Below are 22909 nucleotides of genomic sequence, written 5' to 3' on the forward strand. Positions count from 1 at the left end.
CATATCAGATTTCTAATTGGATATCAATGGGTATCTTTTGTCTTTGGGTGGTATATTGGCACAGTGGTTAGCTTTACTGCCTTACAGCGCCAGGCATCCGGGTTCAATTCCTGGCTTGGGTTACTGTCTGTGTGGAGTCTGCATGTTTTCCCTGTGTCTGGGTGGGTTTCCTCCAGGAGGTCCGATTTCCTCCCACAGTCCAAAAGACCCTGGCATCCAAGCGGGTTCCCCTTGACTATTTCATGTTCTTAAATAGTTGTTGTGAACCATGCCAACGTGTATGAATATTTAGTGAGGTGGGAACATATGGCTAGGAAGCCATTTAATCATATTTAAATATGGTGAAATTTATTAAAATGAGGCAATATTGTTACATTAGTGGCAAGGGGCAGGGAAAATTGGGAAACGAGATCTTGCATCAAGAAACTCATTTCCCGACTCTTACGGTATTTTGCACCTGCGCTGACGGCAAACATGGGCACAAAATCACTTCATAGGTTCCAGGACCATTCTCAAGGTAAGGCTGGGGCATCCCGGGGGGTGGGAGGGTAGGGGATGCTCTTGGGAGAGTGGGGAGGGGGTCAGGAAGGGGAGGATCACTGCATCGGGGGATAGGTTGGGGAGGAGGGGGGGGAGGGCCGAAGCTCCAAGTCCTGGAGTAGCGGGCATCCCAGAGCTGAAGGAGTCTTCAGATTGAGGCAACCCCACCCCCCCCCATCCCCCACTTTCTGCCCAAGCTGGAGAAGACTTTATTTCTTTGTTTCCCAACCTACGCACCCACCTCAAAATTGAGGTTAGGTGGGAAGAAGTCCTTAAATAGCCATTAAGTGGCCACTTAAGGACCTTAATTGGTGAAAGAGCAAATTTCCTGCATAAGGCTCTGCTTGTCCAACTGTAAAATCACCTCTAGGCTGGGATGTGCAGAATCCCGGGGGGATTCCTGTTCATGCAATTCTGTGCTCTCTCCCCCTTCAGAACACACTTTGAGGGGAGTGTAAGATTCTGCCCTACAGCCTAATCCCAATGTCTGACAGACCCTTTCCCTATGCTCTATAAGGACTTGTACTATTTACAGTGAGTTAATCACAATGATACGGAGGTTCGGTTTAGCCCTGTTTAGCACATTATCAGTTTGTATGCTTGTCAAGCCATTCTTTGGTTCATAGTTAAAGGGGATTTGCTAATTGGAGTGGGAAAATACCTGAAAATTGTAATACATTTCCTCAAACATTCTAACACTTAACAACAACTTGCATTTATGCATCATCCCTTAACATGGATTCCAAGTGTTCAGGAAAGATAGGAAAGCACAAAAAAGTGGGGAGGGTGGCAGTGTTGATTGAGGAGAACATTGCAGTGCTGGAGAGAGAGGACGTCCCAGAGGGGTCAAGGATAGAATTTATTTAGCTAAAGCTAAGCGACAAAAGTTGTGCAATTATATTGCTTGGTGTAATCTGTAGACCACCAATTTGTGAGAAGGATGTAGAGGAACAGACCTGTAAAGAAATTACAGAGAGATACAAAAAGTATAAAGTAGTTATCATGGGGGACTTAACTGAATATAGACTGGGATAGTATTAATGTTAAGGGACAGAGAATGTGTTCAGGAAAATATTTGACAACAATGTGTTGACAGTCCAATGGGAAAGGAGGCATGTTTGACCTTGTGCTTAGGAATGAGTTGGGCCAAGTGACAGTGGGACAAAACATTGTAGGGGCAATGATTATCGTATCATACGGTTTAGGCTCACTTTGGAAAGGGCAAAGAAAAGTCCAGAGTAAGGATAATTTACTGTGGGAAGCTAACTTCAGTGGGATTAGAATGGATCTGTGCCAAAAGTTCACCAGATTGATACTAGAGATGAGGGGGTTAGCTTATGAGGAGAGATTGAGTAGATTGGGCCTGTACTCATTGGAGTTTAGAAGGCTGAGGGGGGATCTTATAGAGACATATAAGATAATGAAGGGGTTAGACAGGGTAGAGGCAGAGAGATTCTTTCCGCTTAGAAAGGAAACAAGAACTAGAGGACACAGCCTCAAAATAAGGGGAAGTCAGTACAGAACAGAGTTGAGGAGGAACTTTTTCTCTCAGAGGGTAGTGAATCTCTGGAATTCTTTGCTCATTGAAGTGGTGGAGGCTACCTCGTTGAAGTCACAGGTAGATAGATTTCCAATCAATAAGGGAATTAAGGGTTATGGGGAGCAGGCGGGTAAGTAGAATGGAACCACTTTCAGATCAGCCATGATCTTATTGAATGGCGGAGCAGGCTCGAGGGGCTAGATGGCCTACTCCTGCTCCTATTTCTTATGTTCCTATGTTCTTAAATTAATTGGAGTCAAATGTTGACAGGAGAAATGGTAGCCGAACAATGTTCAGGCACTTACAGGATATATTCCCTGGAAAGGGAAAAGTAGGGCAAACAAAGCCAGAACTCTTTTGAAGACAATAGAGATAGAAATTAAGATAAAAATGAAAGAGTGTGCGAATGACATATGTTAGATAGAAAATACAATTGAGAAACAGGCTCAACAAGGGAGATTCAGAGGGGAAGTGAAAAATCAAATAAGAGAGCAAAGAAGGAGTATGAAAAGAGGCTGGCAGCAAATACAATAGGGAATCCCAAAGTCTTCTATAGACGTTATAATAGTAAAAGAGTGGTAAAAGGAGAAGAAGGCCAAATAGGGACCAAAAAGGGGATGTATGCATGGAGACAGATTGTGTAGCTGAGGTATTAAATGAATACTTTGTATCTGTCTTTACCAAGGAAAATGCTACCCAGACCATGGTAAAAGGGAGGTAATTCAATGCTAAAAGGGTTTACAATTGATACAGAGGAAGTATTGGATAGGCAGTCTGTACTTAAAGTTCATAAGACACTAAGACCAGATGAGGTGAAGACCAAGCATCGCACTTGATTGGCATCACATTTATAAACATCCACTCCCTCTATCACCGATACTCAGTAGCAGTAGTGTGTACTATCTACACAATGCATTACAGCAATTCAGCAAAGATCCTTAGACAACACCTTCCAACCCACAACCACTTCCATCTAGAAGGACAAGGGCAGCAGATACACGGGAACACCACCACTTGCAAGTCCCCCTCCAAATCACTCAACATCCTAACTTGAAAATATATCACTGTTCCTTCACAATCACTGGGTCAAAATCCTGGAATTCCGTCCCTAATGGCATCATGGGTCAACTCACAGCATGTCGACTGCAGTGATTCAAGAAGGCAGCTTACCACCAGCTTCTCAAAGGCAACTAGGGAAGGGCAATAAATGCTAACAAGCTAGCGACACCCATGTCCCACAAATGAATAAAACAAAAGATCCATCTAAGGATATGAGAGAAGTAAGAGTGCAAATTGCAAAGGCATTGGCTATAATTTTTTCAGTCTTTCTTGGAGTCAGGGATGACAGAGAACTGGAAAATTGTAAATGTACACCCTTTGCCAAAAAAGTGTTGAAAAATGACTGACCTATAGTTGCTAGCTATAGGCCAGTCATTTAATTTTGGTAGTGGGGAAACTTTTACAAACAATAATCCGGGACAAAATTCATATTCACATGGACAAATGTGGGTTAATTAAGGAAAGCCAGCATGGATTTCTAAAGAGAAAATCTTATTCAACTAACTGGCTGGAGTATATTGACGAAGTGGTAACGGAGATGGTTTGATGAAGGAAATGCTGTTGATGGGGTATACCATGGACTTCCAAAAGATATTTGATGTGGTACCACATTAACAGACTTGTGAGCAACAATACAGCTCATGGAATGAAAGGGACAGTGGTAACAAGAATACAGAATTGGCTAAGGGACAGGGGTTAGAGAATAGTGGTTAATGGATATTTTTCAGGCTGGAGAATGGTTTGTAGCGGAGTTTCCCTCAGGTCAGTGTTGGGACACTGCTTTTCCTGATATATGTTAATGTATGCCTGACATTAAAGCAAAAATCATTAATATACATCAGGAAAGACCCAGTGGTACAGTGGTTAGCACTGCTGTCTCACTGCGCCAGGGACCCAGGTTCAATTCTGGCCTCAGGTGACTGTGTGGGGTTTGCATGTTCTCCTCGTGTCTGCATGGGTTTCCTCCAGGTGCTCCAGTTTCCTCCCACAGTCCATAAGTTAGGTGGATTAGTCACGCTAAATTGCCCCTTAGTGTCCAAAGATGAGTAGGTTGGGGGATTAGTGAGGTAAATATGTGAGGTTATGGGGATAGGGCCTGAGTAAGGTGCTCTGTCGGAGAGTCAGTGCAGATCTGATGGGTCAAATGGCCTCCTTCTGCACTGTAGTGATGTTATGATGCAAATGAAGCTTAATGCAGAGAAATGTGAAATGATTCATTTTGGTAGGAAGAACATGAAGAGACAATATAAAATAAAGGGAAGAATTCTAAAAGGGGTGCTGGAGCAAGGGACCTGGATGTATATGTGTAAAGACAGTTAAGATTTCTAGGCTTTATTAGAAAGAGCAAAGAGTAGAAAAATAAGAAGATAATGTTGAACTTCTATCAAATATAAGTTCTGCCTCAGCTGGAGTATTGCATCCAATTCTGGACACTACACTTTTGGAAGGACATGAAGGTATTGGAGGGAGTGCAGAAAAGGTTCATGAGAATGGTTCCAGGGAACTTCAGTTATGAAGATAGATTAGAGAAGTTAGAACTATTTACCACGGAGAAAAGGAAGCTGAGAGGAGATTTGACAGAGGAATTCAAGATCATGAGGGGATTGGACAGCAGAGATCAAGAGAAACTGTTCCCACCAATGAAAAGATTGAGAACAAGAGGGCACAAATTTAAAGTACCCCAATAATTACCAAAAGAAGCAAAAAGTGATATAAGAAAAAACGTTTCCACACAGCGAGTGGCTAAGGTAATGTGCAGATTGAGAGTGCGGTGGAGGCAAGTTGAATTGAAGCATTCGAACAGGAATTAGACTTACCTGAAAATGAAGAATGTGCTGCATTATGGGGAGAAGATGGGGGAGTGGCCCTAAGGGGGCTGCCCATTCAGAGAGCTGGTGAAGACACCATGGGCCAAATGGTTGTCTTCTGCACTGTAACAATTCTGTGAAAATAAAATGGTGCAAGGTGCTTGACTGGAGCATTATCAAACAAATTTCTCACTGAGCCACATACAGTGACATTAGGATGCATGATCAAAAGCCTCGTCAAAGAGCTAGGTTTTAAAGGAAGAGAGAGAGTGAGAGGTAGAGATTCCTAGAGATTTAAGGAGGGAATTCCAGAGAATATAGAGCTGGGGAAAATAAAGATCTGACTGTGATTTGATGTAAGTTATTGAATTGCATCAACTGAGCAGAAGTGGAAATGTGCCACTAATGTATTGAAGTTAAATTCCAGAGCTGAAAATCTTCACTTGTCTTTATAAGTACATTTTGAATATGATGCTGATATTAAATATTATAAATAAAAATGCACGAAAACTAGCATTGAAAAGACGGGAATGATTCTTAATGATTACCTTACAGTATTCTAACATATTTCTATGCTCACTTGAACAGATTTTCTCCAGCACTGTTCTTTTATCTAATCAATATAATACCTTCAGTGTGGCTCCTTGAACTGTATCAGCTTGATAAACGGATACAGTGCACTGAGGAATGTACCTCAGTGAATTCCTCTACTAAGTGCAAGGTACGTTTTTCCTTCTTATTTCATGACAAACATTGATATTTCATTAACTGAATTTGATAGTGGCATTGGATATCTACCAAAATAAATATTTCCTCACTTTCCTTTGCCTGCATGTTTTCTTGTTGTTCCTGTTGTGAATGAATGTAGGTTTATTCTTGTTTTGAAGTCCGTTTTCAACGCATCGTTTAGTACACTGCGAAGCAAGTTAGCATCTTATCACTGCGGCACTCAATCTTCCAGAAAGTGTTAGATACAAAGAATCAGCAAACAAATGACCATCACAAATTAATTAAAGTAAGATTGACAATATTGACAGCACCAATGGAGCAATGCCTCACCTTTAAGAACAACTGTCCGGATAAGGCAGCGGAGGCAATAAATACGATAACAATCACCAGAAGAGAAACCTCACGGAAATTAGTGGGGCTAAAAATTGATAAGTTCCCTGGACCTGATGGGTTGTATCTTACAATATCAAAAAAAGTAGCTGCAAAGATAGTGGATGCACTGATAGTGATATTCCAAGAGTCCTTACATTCTGGAAAAGATTGTGAAAGTGCCATTCAGAAAGGGAGGGAGACAAAAAATAGGGAACTGGGTCAATTAGCTTAACATTTGTCATTGGGAAAATGTTAGACTCCATTATAAAGGATGTAATAGCAGAGCATTTAGAAATACAGAATATAATCAAGCAGAGTCAGCATGGCTTCATTAATGGGAAGTCATGCCTGACAAATGTATTAGAATTATTTGAGGTGGTAATGAGCAGAATAGATAAAGGGCACCAATTGTTATGATATACTTGGATTTCCAAAAAAGCATTCAATAAGGTACCGCACAACAGGCCACTGAATAAGATAGGAGCCCAAGGTGTTCGGGGTAGCATATTAGCATGGATGGAGGAATGGCTAACTGATAGATACAGAGAGTTGGGATAAGCGGGGCATTTTCAGGATGGAAATTCAGCAGGCAATAAGGAAAGCAAATGCAATGTTGGCTTTTATTTCAAAGGGAGTCTAAAAATAGACAAGTCTTGCTAAAGTTATACAAGGCACTAGTTAGACCACACCTGGAATATCGTGTACAGTTTTGGTTCCCTTATCTAAGGAAATATATACTGCCATTGGAGTCCATCCAGAGAAGGTTCAGTAGGTTGATCCCAAATATTAAGAGATTTTCTTATGAGGAGAGGTTGGACCTGTACTCATTGGAACTTAGATGAATGAGACACGATTTTATTGAGACATATAGAATTCTTAGGGGGCTTGACAGGGTAGATCTGCGAGGTTGGTTCCTCTTGTGGGGGAGTCTACGAATAGAAGGCATGAGTGCAGAGTAATGGGTCATCCAGGGAAGAGGATGAATTTCTTGTCTCAGAGGTTAATGAATCTGTGGAATTCTTTACCGCAGAGGGCTGTAGAGGCTGGTTTCCATCCATTTGCTGTCTTCGACAACATCAGCAGTTCACCACATGTATGTTGTACTTTGGGGAGATCTTAAACTAACATGTCAGGGTATGGGAGCAAACTGGGAGAGGAATACCAGGGTGAACAAAATACTGGGAGAGACAGATTCTCAGAGAACAGTAAATAAACAGTAAATAAAAGGTGGGGTCAGGATAGGGAGAAAATGATAGGAGTCTAAACCAGACTGCAGGTATGTGATGCGATGTGATAAATAAGATTAATGAGTCACAGGCACAGATTGCCATGTGGAATTACAATGTTGTGGTTCTGGCAGAAACCTGGCTCAACTAAGAGCAAGTAGTGGCTATTAAATATTCCTGAATATAAGGTATTCAGGAAAGATAAGATAGTAAGAAGAAGGTGAGGGGTGATTGTTCCGATTGTGATGCTAGAGAAGGAGGATGTCCCAGAGGGTCAAGGACAGAATCAGTTTGGCTAAGGAGCTAAACAACAAAAAGATGCAAATACATTGCTCTATGGCCTATAGGTCACAGCTCATGAGAAGAATGTGGAGGAACAAATCTGCAAGAAAATTACTGAGAGATGCAAAATATAGTTATAACTAGGGACTTGAATTATCCAAAGATAGACTGGGATAATGGTAATGTAAAAGGCAAAGAGGGCAAGAGTCACTAGAGAGTATTCAGGAAAAGTTTCTTCAGTGGAATGTGTCCAGTCCAATGAGAAAGAAGCCATTGCGAGACCTGGTTCTTTAGAATAAGATGGACCAAGTAGACAGTTAAATAATTAGTGGAAACTGATCATTATGTCATAAAGTTTGGGCTTACTATAGAAAAGCACAAAAGACAATCCAGAGTAAAAATAATTAGCTCAAAGGGAAAAACAGCTTTAATGCGGTAAGAATGGAGGTGGGCTGCATAAGTTGGAGCCAAAAGTTGCAGCAAAAATGATAGCTGAACAATGACCTACCTTTAAAGCAGTGGTGGTTTGGACGTAGTTAAGGGTATTCCCTCAAAAGGGAAAAATGGAGCAAAGAAATCCAGAGTTCCCTGAATGACAAAGGAGATGGAAATTAAGATTTGGAAAAAAAGTATGCTTATAATAATTGTCAGGTGTAAAATACAATTGGGAACCAGGCTGAATATTGAGGTTTAAAGGAGAGGTGAAAAAGCAAAGAGGGAGTATGCAAAGAGGCTGGCAGCTAATATTAAAGAAAACACCAACATTGTTTACAGACATATAAATAGTAAAAGGTTTGTAAAAGGAGAAGGCTGATTAGGAACTAAAAAGGAGATTTACTCATGGAGGCAGGGGCATAGTAGAGATATTAGATTAATACTTTTCACCTGTCTTTATGAAGGAAGAAAATATTACCCAGGTCATAATGAAAGAAAATGAAATTCAGTCACTGAAAAGATTTAAAATTTATAAGGAGGAGAAGATAAAAGTTGACAAGGCAGCAGGACCACATGAGGTGCCTCCAAGGATACAGAGAAACAAGATTAGAAATTGCAGAGGGAGAGGCACTGCCCATAATTTTCAATCCTTAGATTCAGAGGTGGTACCAAAGTACTAGAAAACTGCAACTGCTAGACCTTTGTTCCAGAGGGTGGGAATAAACCCAGCAACTACAGTCAGTTTAACTTTGGTGATTAACTTTGGAGGAAACTTATAGAAACTATAATTTGGGACAGAGTTAATAGTCACAAAAACAAATGCAAATTAACTAAGGAGAACCAGCATAGATTTATTAAGGGAGTATGATATTTAATTTAAATAACTGACTTGCGGAATACTCAGCAAGGCAAAAAACTTCACTGCCTGGCACTTGTATAGTATGAATGCTATTTTAGTTATCGATAGAAGTGATTACTCCAATTCACTCCTGGTTGGTCTGCCTCATTCTATCTCTATCAAGTTGAGGTCGTTTAAGAGTCTGCTGTTTATCTACTCCACATCTTGTTTATCTATCATCTCTGTGCCTACTGTTCTACATTTGCTCACAGACAAGCAACTTTTTTAAGTTCTCATTCTTGTTTACAATCATGTCCTGGCCTTGTCTTTCTCTAGCTGTGCATTTTTTTCCAGCTCCACAACTTTCCAAGATATCTGCATTTATCTAATTCTGCACAATTGAGCATCCATGACTCTAATTGATCTATGTTTGCTGGCCATATCTTGGGCCAATGTTCTGTCCCACCTAGAGTTGGAATGCAAAGGGGAGAAAGTTATGAATGAATTGTGTTAAACCTGGGTCAGACCACGTCTGAAGTACTGCATTTAGTTCTGGGTGTTGCACCTCAAGAACGATAGACTGGTACTGAGGGGGTACAGTGCAGATTCATTAGAATGATCCTGGGGCATGGTGGGTTATGCTGTGAAGACAGATGGCACAAACCTATCTTGTATTCCTGAATGAAGGGTGATATGTTTGAAGAGTTTAAAATGTTAAAAGGATTTGATAGTAGTTATGGAAAAATTGCTCTGTATGGTAGAAGTGCAGAACAAGGAGGCATAGCAATTAAAATTAGAGCTAGGTTGATCAGGAGTGAAATCAGGAAGGACTTTCTCACACAAAGGACAGCACAACTCTCTCACATAAAGGCTTTGTTGGGTCATGGAATCATACAATGCTTCTAGTGCAGAGGGTGCTAGCTCTCTGTAAGAGTTGCTTAGCTTCTTACACTCTCTCACCCTTTCTCTACAATTATTTTCGGTTCAGGTGATTATCCAATTCTCTTTTAAAAATCATGAATGGATCTGTCTTGGGATTAATTGGAACTTTCAAGATCCAGTTGGTAAATTATTGTTAGTTATAGTTATTAAGGGATATGAAACAAAGGCAGGTGAATTAATTAAGGTTCAGAATAACTATGGTCTTGTTGAATGGTGGATTAGGTTTGAGGGACTGTGTAGTCTATTGCCTTTTTCTAACATTACTTCGTTCCCATAAACGCAACAGGAAAGAGAGGAAAATGCTCTCAGGAGTTAAATGGGACTGACTGTCTCTGGGGTAGTGCTGGCATTGTATTAGAAATGCTTTGTGATTGAATACCCTTCCTGAATTATGTGGGTTCAATTTCAATTTGAAGTCCTACCTGCTCTCGTACCAAAGCTGAATTTGATCTTTGACCAGTGATATCTCCAAGAAGTCTTTGGAATCTGCTGGTACTGCTGTGTCAGGAATGTGGTGATTGTAGAAAAGGAGCAAAGCTGAAACGGTGTCCAAAACAATGTCTCCAGCAATTGCAACTCTTGGAGTTTGTTAGGTCACAACTTTCTTTTAAGCAGAATTTAAATTACCAAAATACCAGAATAGCCTTTCTGTGTAATACAGGCTGCTTGTCCAGTTACACTGCCAAAACATGCCCCCACATATGTTTATCTGTATGAGACGCTCATCACAATGCCTCCTATTCACACGAGGAAATTTAGGAATATAGGAACAGGAGTGAGCCATTGGAGCAAATTTTCCCGTCTCACCTGCCACAGGAATGATAGCAGGCAAGGGGCGGACCTTGGAAAGGTCTCTTGACCTTGGGCAGGATTTTCCAGCTGCGGTTGCCCTGAAACTGGAAAATTCCACCCATTGTCTCCTGTCACCCAGTGTACTAATCAGGTCAATAATTTGCCTTCAATTCCATAAACCTCAACTTCAGCTAACAGTGTCTTACGAAGGGCTTTATCAAATGCCTTCTGGGAGTCCATATAAATTATATCCGTACTCACACTGCTTTCCACTACCTTATTCATCCCTTCAAAAATTCAATCAGGTTCATCAGGCATCAGCTACCTTTACAAATCCACGTCGGCTCCGTCTGATCAGCCAAGAATTTTCAAGGTGTTCAGTCATCCTAACTTTAATTATAGACTTCAGCAGTTTCCCAAAAATGTTAGACTAACTGGAATTCTCTGGTTTTCCTGTCACCTTTATTAAATAGCAGAATGACATGGTCAATTTCTCAATCCGAAGAAACAGTTCCTCCCTGCCTGTTGATTTACTGATGTGTCTTGTCTTCAAATCACTCTTGTCCTTGACACTGATTTCAATCAGATGTACTTAACTAATATATCTTGTATCCACTCAGATTCCACAAGCTACAAATGAATTTTGCAGTTGTCTGTCTTTGCTCATCTTGTGATTCATACAAACGTTACTGTACCAGTTGAGATGTTCATCATTACCTCCAGCAAAGACCCAGAATGGTATTAATAGTTATTACAGCTCTGAATAAGGGACAGACAGATACTAAGACTGAAGGTAAAAAGACTTAAAATTCTGCCTTGGAACAAAGGTGGAAATTGGGTCCTTCGAACAGAACAGAATCACTACAATGCAAAAGGAGGTCATTCAGCCCATCAAGCCTGTACCAACAATCCCATTTAGACTCTGTCTCTGTTACCCCATGTATTTACTCTGCTAAATACCCTGATTTTCACAATAATTTTATTGCAGTGTTAATGTAAGCTACTTGTGACACTAATAAGTAAATTTTAAAACTTTAACACTAAAGGACAATTTAGCATGGCCAGTCAACCTAACCTGCAAATCTTTGGACTGTGGGAAGAAACCAATGCAAACATGGGGAGAACATGCAAACCCACACAGAGAGTCACTCAAGGCCAGTATTGAACCCAGGTCCCTGGCGCGATAAGGCAGCAGTGCCAACCACTGTGCCGCAATGCCTGCACTTTTTAAAAAAATTTCACTAGCTGACGTAATGGGATTTGAACCCCTATCCCCAGAGTATTAAGTTGGACGTCTGGATTACTAGTCCAATGATTTGACCCACCATCATCAGCCAGACTTTAACACTATTTTATATTATAACAGAAAAGAACATAAGAACATAAGAACATAAGAAATAGGAGCAGGAGTAGGCCATCTGGCCCTTCGAGCCTGCCCCGCCATTCAATAAGATCATGGCTGATCTGTCGTGGCTCAGTTCCACTTTCCCGCCCTCTCCCCATAACCCTTAATCCCCTCTCTTATCAAAAACCCATCAACCCGCTTCTTAAAAATATTTAGCGAGGCAGCCTCCACCACTTCAACGGGCAGAGAATTCCAGAGATTCACCACCCTTTGAGTGAAGAAGTTCCTCCTCAACTCCGTTCTGAACCGCCCCCCCTTTATCTTGAGGCTGTGCCCCCTAGTCCTACTGTCTTTTTTGAGCGGGAAGAGTCTTTCCACCTCTATCCTATCCATCCCATTCATCATCTTATACGTCTCAATGAGATCTCCCCTCATTCTTCTAAACTCTAACGAGTACAAGCCTAGTTTATTCAGCCTCTCCTCATAGCTCAACCCCCTCAACTCCGGTATCAGCCTAGTAAACCTCCTCTGCACTCCCTCCAGGGCCAAAATATCCTTGCGCAGGTGCGGCGCCCAAAACTGCACACAGTACTCCAGCTGCGGCCTCACCAATGCCCTATACAGCTGCAGCAAGACCTCCCTACTTTTATATTCAATCCCCCTCGCTATGAAGGCCAGCATCCCATTCGCCTTCCTGACCACCTGCTGCACTTGCAGGCTGGGTTTTTGCGACTCATGCACAAGGACCCCGAGGTCCCTCTGCACCGTCGCCTGCTGCAGTTTTTCGCCACGTAAGTAATAGTCCTTCCTACCATTCTTCCTACCAAAGTGGACCACCTCACACTTGCCAACATTAAATTCCATTTGCCATTTCCTGGCCCATTCGCCCAGCCTATCTAGATCCTTCTGCAGACTCTCCACACCCTCTGTGCAATTTGCCTTTCCCCCAATCTTGGTGTCATCAGCAAATTTCGACACCCTACACTCGGTTCCCTCCTCCAGATCATCTATATAAATGGTAAATAGCTGAGGCCCCAGCACCGACCCCTGGGGCACCCCACTAGTCACCAACCGCCAATCCGAATAGCACCCATTGACCCCCACTCTCTGCCTCCTATTTGACAACCAATCCTCTATCCACGCTAACACCCTACCCCCAACTCCATGTCCCCTGACCTTCTGCAGTAACCTCTTGTGAGGTACCTTATCAAACGCCTTCTGAAAATCCAGAAAGACCACATCCACCGGCTCTCCTCTATCCACCGCCCTAGACACATCCTCATAGAACTCCAGTAAATTTGTCAGACACGACTTCCCTTTAATGAAACCGTGTTGCGTCTGCCCTATCAAGCAATTCCCTTCAAGATGCCTCGCAATTTCCTCCTTAATGACGGATTCTAACATTTTACCTACCACAGACGTTAAACTAACCGGCCTGTAATTCCCCGCCTTTTGCCTGGCACCCTTCTTAAACAACGGCGTAACATTAGCCGTTTTCCAATCCTCCGGCACTTCCCCGGAATCCAGCGACGTCTGGAAAATAACCACCAAGGCATCCACTATCACCTCCGCCATTTCTTTCAGAACCCTCGGATGCATTCCATCCGGTCCTGGGGACTTGTCCACAATCAGCCCCTCCAGTCTGTCGCGCACCACCTCTCTAGTAACAGTAATGTCATTAAGACCCTCCAGTCCTACCACCTTTCCATCGCTAACACCCGGCAAATTATTCACGTCCTCCTCCGTGAAGACAGAAACAAAAAAGTTATTCAAGACCTTAGCCATATCCCCATCCCCTACCACTAGGTCCCCTTTCTCATCCGCTAAGGGACCAACGTTCACCCTAGCCAGCCTCTTCCTTTTTATATATTTATAAAAACTCTTGCTATCCTTTTTTATATTAAGCGCTAGCCCAGCTTCATAGCTTCTTCTACCCTCCTTTATCAACTTTTTTGTCAATCTTTGTTGACATTTAAACCTTTCCCAATCCTCTTCTTGCCCACTGCTCTTAGCTACTCTAAATTCCTCCGCTTTTAATTTAACACTTTCCTTCACCTCCTTCGTTATCCACGGCTTATTACCTCTCTTCCTACTGTCCTTTTTAACCATCGGAATAAATTTCTGCTGAGCACCAAGAAAGATCTCCTTAAAGATCCTCCACTGCTCCTCAGCAGACCTACCTTCCAACGCGCTCCCCCAGTCCACATTCGCCAATTCTTCTCTCATCCTACCATACTCCCCTCTATTCAAACAAAGGACACGTGTCCGAGAAGGAGGCCATTTGGCCCATTGAGTCGATGTTGGCTTCCTGAGAGCAACCAAATTAGTCCCATTCCCCTGTCAATCCTCAATGCCTGCAAGTTTATTTCCCTCAGATGCTCATCCATTTCATTTTTCAAATTATTAATTGTCTGCACTTTCACCCATTCATAGGTGGTGAGTTCCAGATCACTTGATGCATAAAATACCTCACATTCCCTTCAATCTCCTTTGCTCCAAGGAGAACAACCCCAGCTTCTCCAACCTAACCTTGCAACAAAAATTCACATCTCTTCTGCACCCCCTCAATGACTTCCTCATTCTTCCTAAAGTGAGATGACCACACTGGATGCTACACTGTTTATAGTTTAAATAAGATGACTTGTCTTGGAACTGAAGATTGCAAAAGGCCTTCAGCTTTGGGAGGCTATTCTATATTGCCGTCACAGACATCACAGCCCACCTCAGACATAGGGGTCCCATCAAAAACTATACTACTTAAGTCAGACAACATGACGCACCCCAGACACTGAGGACACATACCAGACAGCACCAACCCATCCCAGACATGTAAATGGCTAGGATTTGACTTGGGATCTACATCTGGGACTAAAGTATAGGTTCTGTTGCATTGTGCTTCCATTTCTGGATGCCCAGAAATTTGGGGGCCTAAGTTTTGTCATCTGGCAGTCAGTTAGGGAAAAACAGTGAAGGCAGGCTGATTTGCAGACAAGGTTGGCAAGTAGACAAAGGGTAGGCAGGTATCATGCAGGGTGGCAATGAGGGCAACAGGCTGGCCTTGTGAAGTCCAAATCCCAGGACTCAGCTGATGAAGGACCTTCAATTCAGTGGTTTGTGTGGCTTATCCACTCATTCTCCGACCCATACATAGGGGGAACATTGGATTAACACTTTGATTCTAGAGTCCTAAATGTGTGGCTTTCTAAAGACCCAGACAACAGAAATAACAGATGAAAATTCATTTACAGCATCCAACCCCTTCGGCTGTACAGCCCATCAACAATCTTTCATCTGGAGAACCGCCTGAGCAAAGTCCAGAGAATTCCCATAATTCGATCAATATGGTAAATATATTTGCTTTCATTTTACATTTTTCTGCAGAAAACACCAAAGCTGCTTATGAATTTTATCTTGCTTCATATATCCCCTAAAGCTAATAAACTATAAAATACTTTGACAGACAGTCAATATCAGTCAAAAGATCTGCACAAACAAAACTCTACTTTGAGATTACAGATTTCTGTGATATTGTTCCTTAAGTCCACTTGATCTCACTTCTGTGAGCATTGAATGTAATTGCATTTATCTCTTACATTTCCTGTATCTTTTGTTGTCTCATTTCTTGGTTTAAATCGTTTTTCAGGTCATCAGCTTTCTAGATAGTACATTCGATTGGACACTTGGCTTTCACCAAACCCTCATGATCCTGCTTATAATAGGGAAATGGATACTTCCTTTGGGCGTTGGAATCAACCGAGACCAATTATCCCAGCTCCTTCTGACGTTTGTGGGAATTGCTGCTGATATACTGGAGTTTAAGAGTGAAACCCTGTCAGAGAAGGGGGTCAGGTGGGCTTTGTATTGAGCAGAAAATAGCATCAGTGTGATTGGGATTGTGCATCATTAACTAACTAGCTGTAATGGTGATTTCAGATGCCATCCTCAACTGGTGTATGCCATTCTGGCTATTTGGACATGGAGTATGTTGCAGTTTCCCTTGGACCTTACAGGTAAATATCAGTGCACTCTAAATATTTTATATATGTTAACAATGGTTGTTTGAGTTTTGGAAAATGCTTTTATCTATTTTTTCAAATGTATACATGCTGTGGTCTTAGTCCATGCAGTGTGGTATAATGGAGCATGTTTTTTTGTGGCTTAGTTCACGGAATAAGATGTGATAAGGACATTATTGTTTTGCACTGAAATGTGTGAGAAACTTGTCATGGGGCTGTCCAGACTCAGAGTATATTGGTATCACCAACAAGGCATAGAGTTATTGAGTAAAGGATCTGCAGAAACTGATCCAATCCAACAGGCATAGTGTACATGCTGCCTGTGTGAATAAGAATAAAGAATGTGGGATACTCATCCAGAATGCTGACTATGGCACCTTGTAGCAAGAGACCATCCACACTAAAATGGGTAAATCTGTTAGTGGTTAAAATGACAGAAAATCAGTGAGAGGTATTTAAAATAGAATTTAAAGTAACGCAGAAACAATTTATGCTAAAAGTTCAACTTGCCAATAAAAGTCAAGAATGGAAAAAGAGGTAAGAGACAACAAAAACCAAAGAAAAATCTATTTAAAAAATCAGGAAGTAACAGGTCCTGGTGACTGGGAGAGATACAAAGAACAGCAAAAGATAAACATAGAAGCCACAAGAAGGGAATATGAAAAGGAAATTGCAAGGGATACACAAAAAAATGTTTACAATTATATTAGGAAAAAGGAAGTGTCCAGGAGCAATGAGAATCCCTTGAAAATTGGTAGAAGAAATACTGTCAATGAAAATAAGGAGACAATGAACATGTTGATTAATTGCTTTGCAGCAGTATCTAAGTGAGGGAGAGGGATGGGATTCCAATCAGCCCATAGGATCTAACCCTGATTTAGGGATGAGGGCTCACAAGAATTAATGTGAATAAAGTAATAACAATGAAGGGAATAGTGACATGAAACATAGACAAATTCCTGGAAGTAGATGGTTTCCATCCCAGGATTTTTAAGAAAGAAGGTGAGAGTATTTCAGATACCCTAATCATAATCTTTCAATGCATTCTCAATTCAGGAATCCTTCCTTTAGATTGGAAAATTGCACATAACTCTGCTGTTTCAGAAGGTTGAAAGGAGGGGGAAACCAGGGAATTATTGACTAGTTAGTTCAATGTCTGTTCTTGAGGAATTTCTTGAGTCTGACTGATAGGGTGACTGAATACAACAAAAGATTCTCAGCTATTAAGAACATAAGAACATGTTCTGAGACAGCTGGCTAGGATTTATAAAAGTGGATCATGTGTGGTGCGTGAACCTGATAAAATTTTTTGAAGAAGTGTTTGAATCAGTGATAGGGTGATATAATGTGGAGATGCCGGCTTTGGACGGGGCTAAATACACTAAGAAGTCTCACAACACTAGATTAAAGTCCAACAGGTTTATTTGGTAGCAAAAGCCACTAGCTTTCGGGGCTTTGCTCCTTCATCAGGTAAGTGGGAATTCTGTTCACAAACAGGCCACATAAAGACACAAACTCAATTTACAAAATAATGGTTGGAATGTGAGTCTTTACAGGTAAGTCTTAAAGGTACAGGCAATTTGAGTGGAAAGAGAGTTAAGTGCAGGTTAAAGAGATGTGTATTGTCTCCAGCCAGGACAGTTAGTGAGATTTCGCAAGCCCAGGCAAATCGTGGGGGTCACAGGTAGTGTGACATGAACCCAAGATCCCGGTTGAGGCTGTCATGTGTGCGGAACTTGGCTATCAGTCTCTGCTCAATTACTCTGCATTGTTGTGTGTCGTGAAGGCCGCCTTGAAGAACGCTTATCCGAAGATCAGAGGCTGAATGCCTGTGATTGCTGAAGTGTTCCCCAACAGGAAGAGAACACTCTTGCCTGGTGATTGTCAAGCGGTGTTCATTTATTCATAGTCGTAGCATCTGCCTGACACTAAGGGGCAATTTAGCATCATCAATCAACTTAAGAACATAAGAAATAGGAGCAGGAGTAGGCCACTAGCCCTTCGAGCCTGCCCCGCCATTCAATAAGATCATGGCTGATCTGAAGTGGATCAGTTCCACTTTCCCGCCTGCTCCCCATAACCCTTAATTCCCTTTTCTATCGGAAATCTATCTACCCGTGACTTAAGCATATTCAACGAGGTAGCCTCCACCACTTCAATGGTCAGAGAATTCCAGAGATTCACCACTCTCTGAGTGAAGAAGTTCCTCCTCAACTCTGTTCTAAACTGCCCCCCCCGCCTTATTTTGAGGCTGTGCCCTTTAGTTGTGGTTTCCTTTCTAAGCAGAAAGAATCTCTCTACCTCTACCCTATCTAGCCCCTTCATTATCTTGTAAGTCTCTATAAGATCCCCCCTCAGCCTTCTAAACTCCAACGAGTACAGGCCCTGTCTATTTAATCTCTCCTCATAAGCTAACCCCCTCATCTCCAGTATCAGCCTGGTGAACCTCCTCTGCACTCCCTCCAAGGCCAATATATCCTTTCACAAATAAGGGGACCAAAATTGCACACAATACTCCAGTTGCGGCCTCACCAGTGCCTTGTACAGTTTCAGCAAGACCTCCCTGCTTTTATATTCTATCCCCCTCACTATAAAGGCCAGCATCCCATTCGCCTTCTTGATCACCTGCTGCACCTGCAGACTGGGTTTTTGCGATTTGTGCACAAGGACCCCCAGGTCCCTCTGCACAGTAGCATGCTGCAACTTTTCACCATTTAAATAATATTCCGTCCTACTATTATTTCTTCCAAAGTGGATAACCTCACATTTGCTAATGTTATATTCCACCTGCCAGGTCCTCGCCCACTCTCTCAGCCTATCCAGATCTCTCTGCAGACTTTCTTCCATGCAATTCGCTTTTCCACTCATCTTTGTGTCATCAGCAAATTTTGTTACCCTACACTCAGCCCCCTCCTCCAGATCGTCTATATATATGGCAAACAGTTGAGGCCCCAGCACCGATCCCTGTGGCACACCACAAGTCACCAATGGCCAACCAGAAAAGCACCCATTTATTCCAACTCTCTGTTTCCTGTTAGATAGCCAATCCTCAAATCCACGCTAACACTTTACCCCCAACTCCGTGTACCCTAACCTTCTGCAGCAACCTGCACATCTGCCACACAACCTGAATTAACGTGCACATCTTTGGCATGTGGGAGGAAACTGGAGCACCTGGAGGAAACCCATGCAGACACAGGGAGAATGTGCAAACTCCACACAGCCAGTCACCCAAGGCTGAATTGAACCTAGGTCCCTGACGCTGTGAGGCAGCAGTGCTAACCACTATGCCACCAGCCCACCTTATGGTGTTAGTTGGTGGGGTGAAATATAACGGGGACTTGCTTTGTGTTCTGAGGTGTTAATTATTAAAGTGTGGTGAACGTGTTTAGTTTGGTGAGTGATGGATGAAATGTTTTTGGAAACTTGCTGTATTTTGTGTGGTCAGATTTCCTCCAATGATCCAGAAGGGGGAGGTCTTCAAATCCACTCTGGACAGGACCTGTGAATGTAGAACAGAACTCTGACTCTGAACTCTGGGCTAACTAGTCAGATACTTGTGAGCAGTGGATACTGGTGATCTCTCCTTTATCCTATGAATTGAGAGCCCATAAAGATATTCTGCCATATGGTACTACCCATCAGGAATATAAAGATGGTTATGGCTATGGAAAAGTGTTCACATTTGTAGCCTATCAGACTCAAATAGCTTATAAATCCTTCCTAAAAGCAAATTACTGCAGATGCTGGAATCTGTTTGCTAATTGAGCTTTGACAAAGGGTTATCTGAACACGAAACATCAGCTCTTTTCTCTCCTTACAGATGCTGCCAGACCTGCTGAGATTTTCCAGCATTTTCCCTTTTGTTTACAAATACTTCGGTTATCTCACACTGTTTTCTATGGTGAGGATACAAGAACAACTCAAAGCATAATAATTTGAAAGCAATTGTAAAATTTATGTTTGTTCGTCAAATTTCAGTGCTGCAGAAAACTGAAGAACCACTTCAACCTGGGGACACATTAGGGCGGAAAGAACAGCTGTATCGATATAGCGCAGACCTTTGGAATATTACCATAAGTATACTGATTCAAGACGGGCCTTTCTTTGGCTTCCGCTTGTTCCTAATGTTCTATCAAAGGATTGTTCATCAGATGCTGTTGTTCTTCACAATCAAGAACGCTTTGGTACTGACATTACAGATTTACCGGCTGGTCCTCATATATTTGGAAATGCGGCAGTTGTGGAAGAGCCAACAACAGACGCCCACTGAGACCAATGAACCCACATGTACCACTGAGATGGATGACATTGTTGAGTAGCTGTGCCACTGCTTGGGAATAAGGATTAGGATGGTATGACAACACTTGGATTCACTCCCTCATTACTGCTCTGGGAGTTTCAGTGTAGATTTTGTGCTCAGGTCTTGGAATGAGTCTTGAATCCACAATCTTCTGACTTCAATTGGAATATCTTATACCCAATTCGTTTTATTCTGTTTAAGGTATCTTATAGACTAATATAAAGTATGTTCTGGGATACCTCATTCTAAGATTTTGAATTAGAATCATTATTACTTTGTCAGGAATCAGGGAAAGAAATCACAAATATATTCATTCATTTTGGTGCTCAGAAGGAAACCCGAGAGAAGAAAGACAGACTTGAATTGCTGCTTAGCAGAATAACTGTCACATTCTGTGCTTTCTCAAACTGTGCTGTCCCAGAGCAATGATTAAATCGAAACAAGTCTGTCATTTAATAATACAATGAGTTGTGTGTTTTATGAATGTTATGAAATGCACAGTATATCTTCTGTACGAACTCTGTGTATTCTGAGCAGAAGAAACAAAACTTTGAAACAATGCTACAATTTTTTTTCCAGTAACAGAAGGATATTTGGTATCTCAGTGGCTATTTGGCCACTATAGCAGGGAATCACTTAGAAGATAAACCATATCATAGCACCAGTGGGATAAGGAACCGTAAATGACCTTTTGTAAAACAGCATCTCCACATCACATTTGATAAACAGCAGTGAAGCAAGAAATGCTAGTTCAGCCCCCTCCTCCTATCGTTAACTGCTGATCTTGGCCAAAGTGTAACTTCTCAAGTGAAGTCCTGCCATATGGGACTTTTGTCATTTCCTCACAAGGCTATGCGTGAAATGAAAGGGACAGCGGTTCTCATTGGGATCAATTCCTTTTAAGGGAATCTCCTGTAGTTAGAATTTCCCATCGCTGTTGGAAACAAAGACTAAGATTAAGGAAGCAGAAGACCAGCTGATCTGTTGAGCCTGCTCCACATGCCATGTCTGAAACATCCCGATTAAATGTTTCCTAAGCCACCATCCCTCATGCGACCTCACCAACACCGCCCCACATTCACTCATATTCACCTTGGAAATATTGGAAAAGTATCCAGAAAGTAAACAGAAATTAAAGTTTTACCTCTGAGAAGAGGGATGGCACGGTGGCACAGTGGTTAGCACTGCTGCCTCACAGGATCAGGACCCAGGTTTGATTCCTGGCTTGGGGCCAGTCTCTGTGGAGTTTGCACATTCTTCCCACGTCTGCATGGGTTTCCTACAGGTGCTCCAGTTTCCTTCCACACTCCAAAGATGTATAGGTTAGGTGGATTGGCCATGGTAAATTGCCCTTTAGTGTCAGAGGGACTAACAGGCTAAACACATGGGGTTACAGGGTTAGGATGGGATTGTTGTACAGGCTCGATGGGCCGAATGGCTTCCTTCTACACTGCAGGGATTCCAGGATTCTAATAGCTGGAGCTGAGAATTCTTCAGAGGAACTGTGGTGAATGTATGGATGGTCCCTACAAAAGTAAATAACTTTAGGATTAATCTGTTTTATAAAACAATTCTTGAGGGAATTAAGAAGTAAACCCAAGTGCACAACATACATTGTATAAACTATATTGTTAAGTTTCTAGTGCTTGTTTTGCTTAATTCTTTTATATACAACCTATTAGTTGAGATGAGGCATTTGGATTTCTATTTAAATATTAATGAACCCTAACCAAATTCTAACAGTAGTTAATACTGACGTACGGCAGTCAGCCACTTTAGTTCTTTCACCAGGGAATCACTTAGAAGATAAACCATATCACATCACGAGTGGGATAAGGAAATGTAAATGACCATGCACACAATCACATAAAGGGCATAACTTTATTATAAATGTTTGCAAGAGTCTAGTCCAATTTTATAACAGTAGCTACATTTCAGAAAGTATTTAACTGTCTAAAAAATTCATTGGGATGAGTAAGGTTGTGGAAGGAGCTATATAAAGGCAAGCCTTTCTGACCAATGGAGCAAGACTATGGAGCAATTTAAAAACAAGGCTGGCAGTTTTAAAATTGAGGTAATCAGAGACTGGATCCAGCATAGGAGTAATGGGTGAATGGGACTTGATGTGTGTTGAGATACAGGGAACAGTGGATTAGCTCAACTCGACAAAGCATGGAACAGACAAAATGGCTAGGAGAGTACGAAAATAATCAAGTCCAGAGGTAATAAAGTGCTACATTTTTGATGTTAGAAATGTTTTTCCTGATTTGTAGATATTATGGGATCACAGAAATAATTTACAGGTGTATGATTTAAATAATAGGCTGGAATTTCCAATGCCAACAGAGGCGAATGTTGAGTCCAAATTTCTGCAACATTTAAATTTCCAATGGGCAGATTTATGCCGCCTCGGGCCCTGCAAAGTTGACACGATTCAGACCTGTGTCGGAGACTCGGGCCTGTTGCATGATACTTACCCGGAGACATCACCTTACACTGTCTGTCTATTTATTTCTGGCATTGGTCACTAACCCCAATAAAACCCTTTAAAAGCTTAACAGAATACAGCAGTTAGCATTGTAAAAGGGACTGTGACCTTTCTGCTGCTCCTCTTAGTCATTGCTTCTTTGGTTTGCTACACCAAGGGATCACTGCTGTAGCCAGGTCAGGAAGGCCCTCTGC

At 41.9% G+C, this 22909-nt stretch overlaps 1 protein-coding gene across 1 annotated transcript in view; it reads left to right on the top strand.

The window, feature by feature from the left end:
* The window catches only part of tmem26a (transmembrane protein 26a), a 33467-nt gene extending 12621 nt beyond the window's left edge, over nt 1–20846 (top strand). Inside the window, exons 2-6 of the mRNA XM_080205430.1 lie at nt 5536–5668; nt 15157–15252; nt 15552–15757; nt 15842–15918; nt 19906–20846. Coding sequence (XP_080061556.1) covers nt 5536–5668; nt 15157–15252; nt 15552–15757; nt 15842–15918; nt 19906–20246 — 853 coding nt within the window. The 3' untranslated portion in view covers nt 20247–20846. The remainder of the gene's footprint in view (nt 1–5535; nt 5669–15156; nt 15253–15551; nt 15758–15841; nt 15919–19905) is intronic.
* Nucleotides 20847–22909: the final 2063 nt, after the last annotated feature.

The sequence above is a fragment of the Carcharhinus amblyrhynchos genome, chromosome 17 (assembly GCF_965287045.1).
Source record: "Carcharhinus amblyrhynchos chromosome 17, sCarAmb.v2.hapA, whole genome shotgun sequence".
Taxonomy (NCBI): domain Eukaryota; kingdom Metazoa; phylum Chordata; class Chondrichthyes; order Carcharhiniformes; family Carcharhinidae; genus Carcharhinus; species Carcharhinus amblyrhynchos.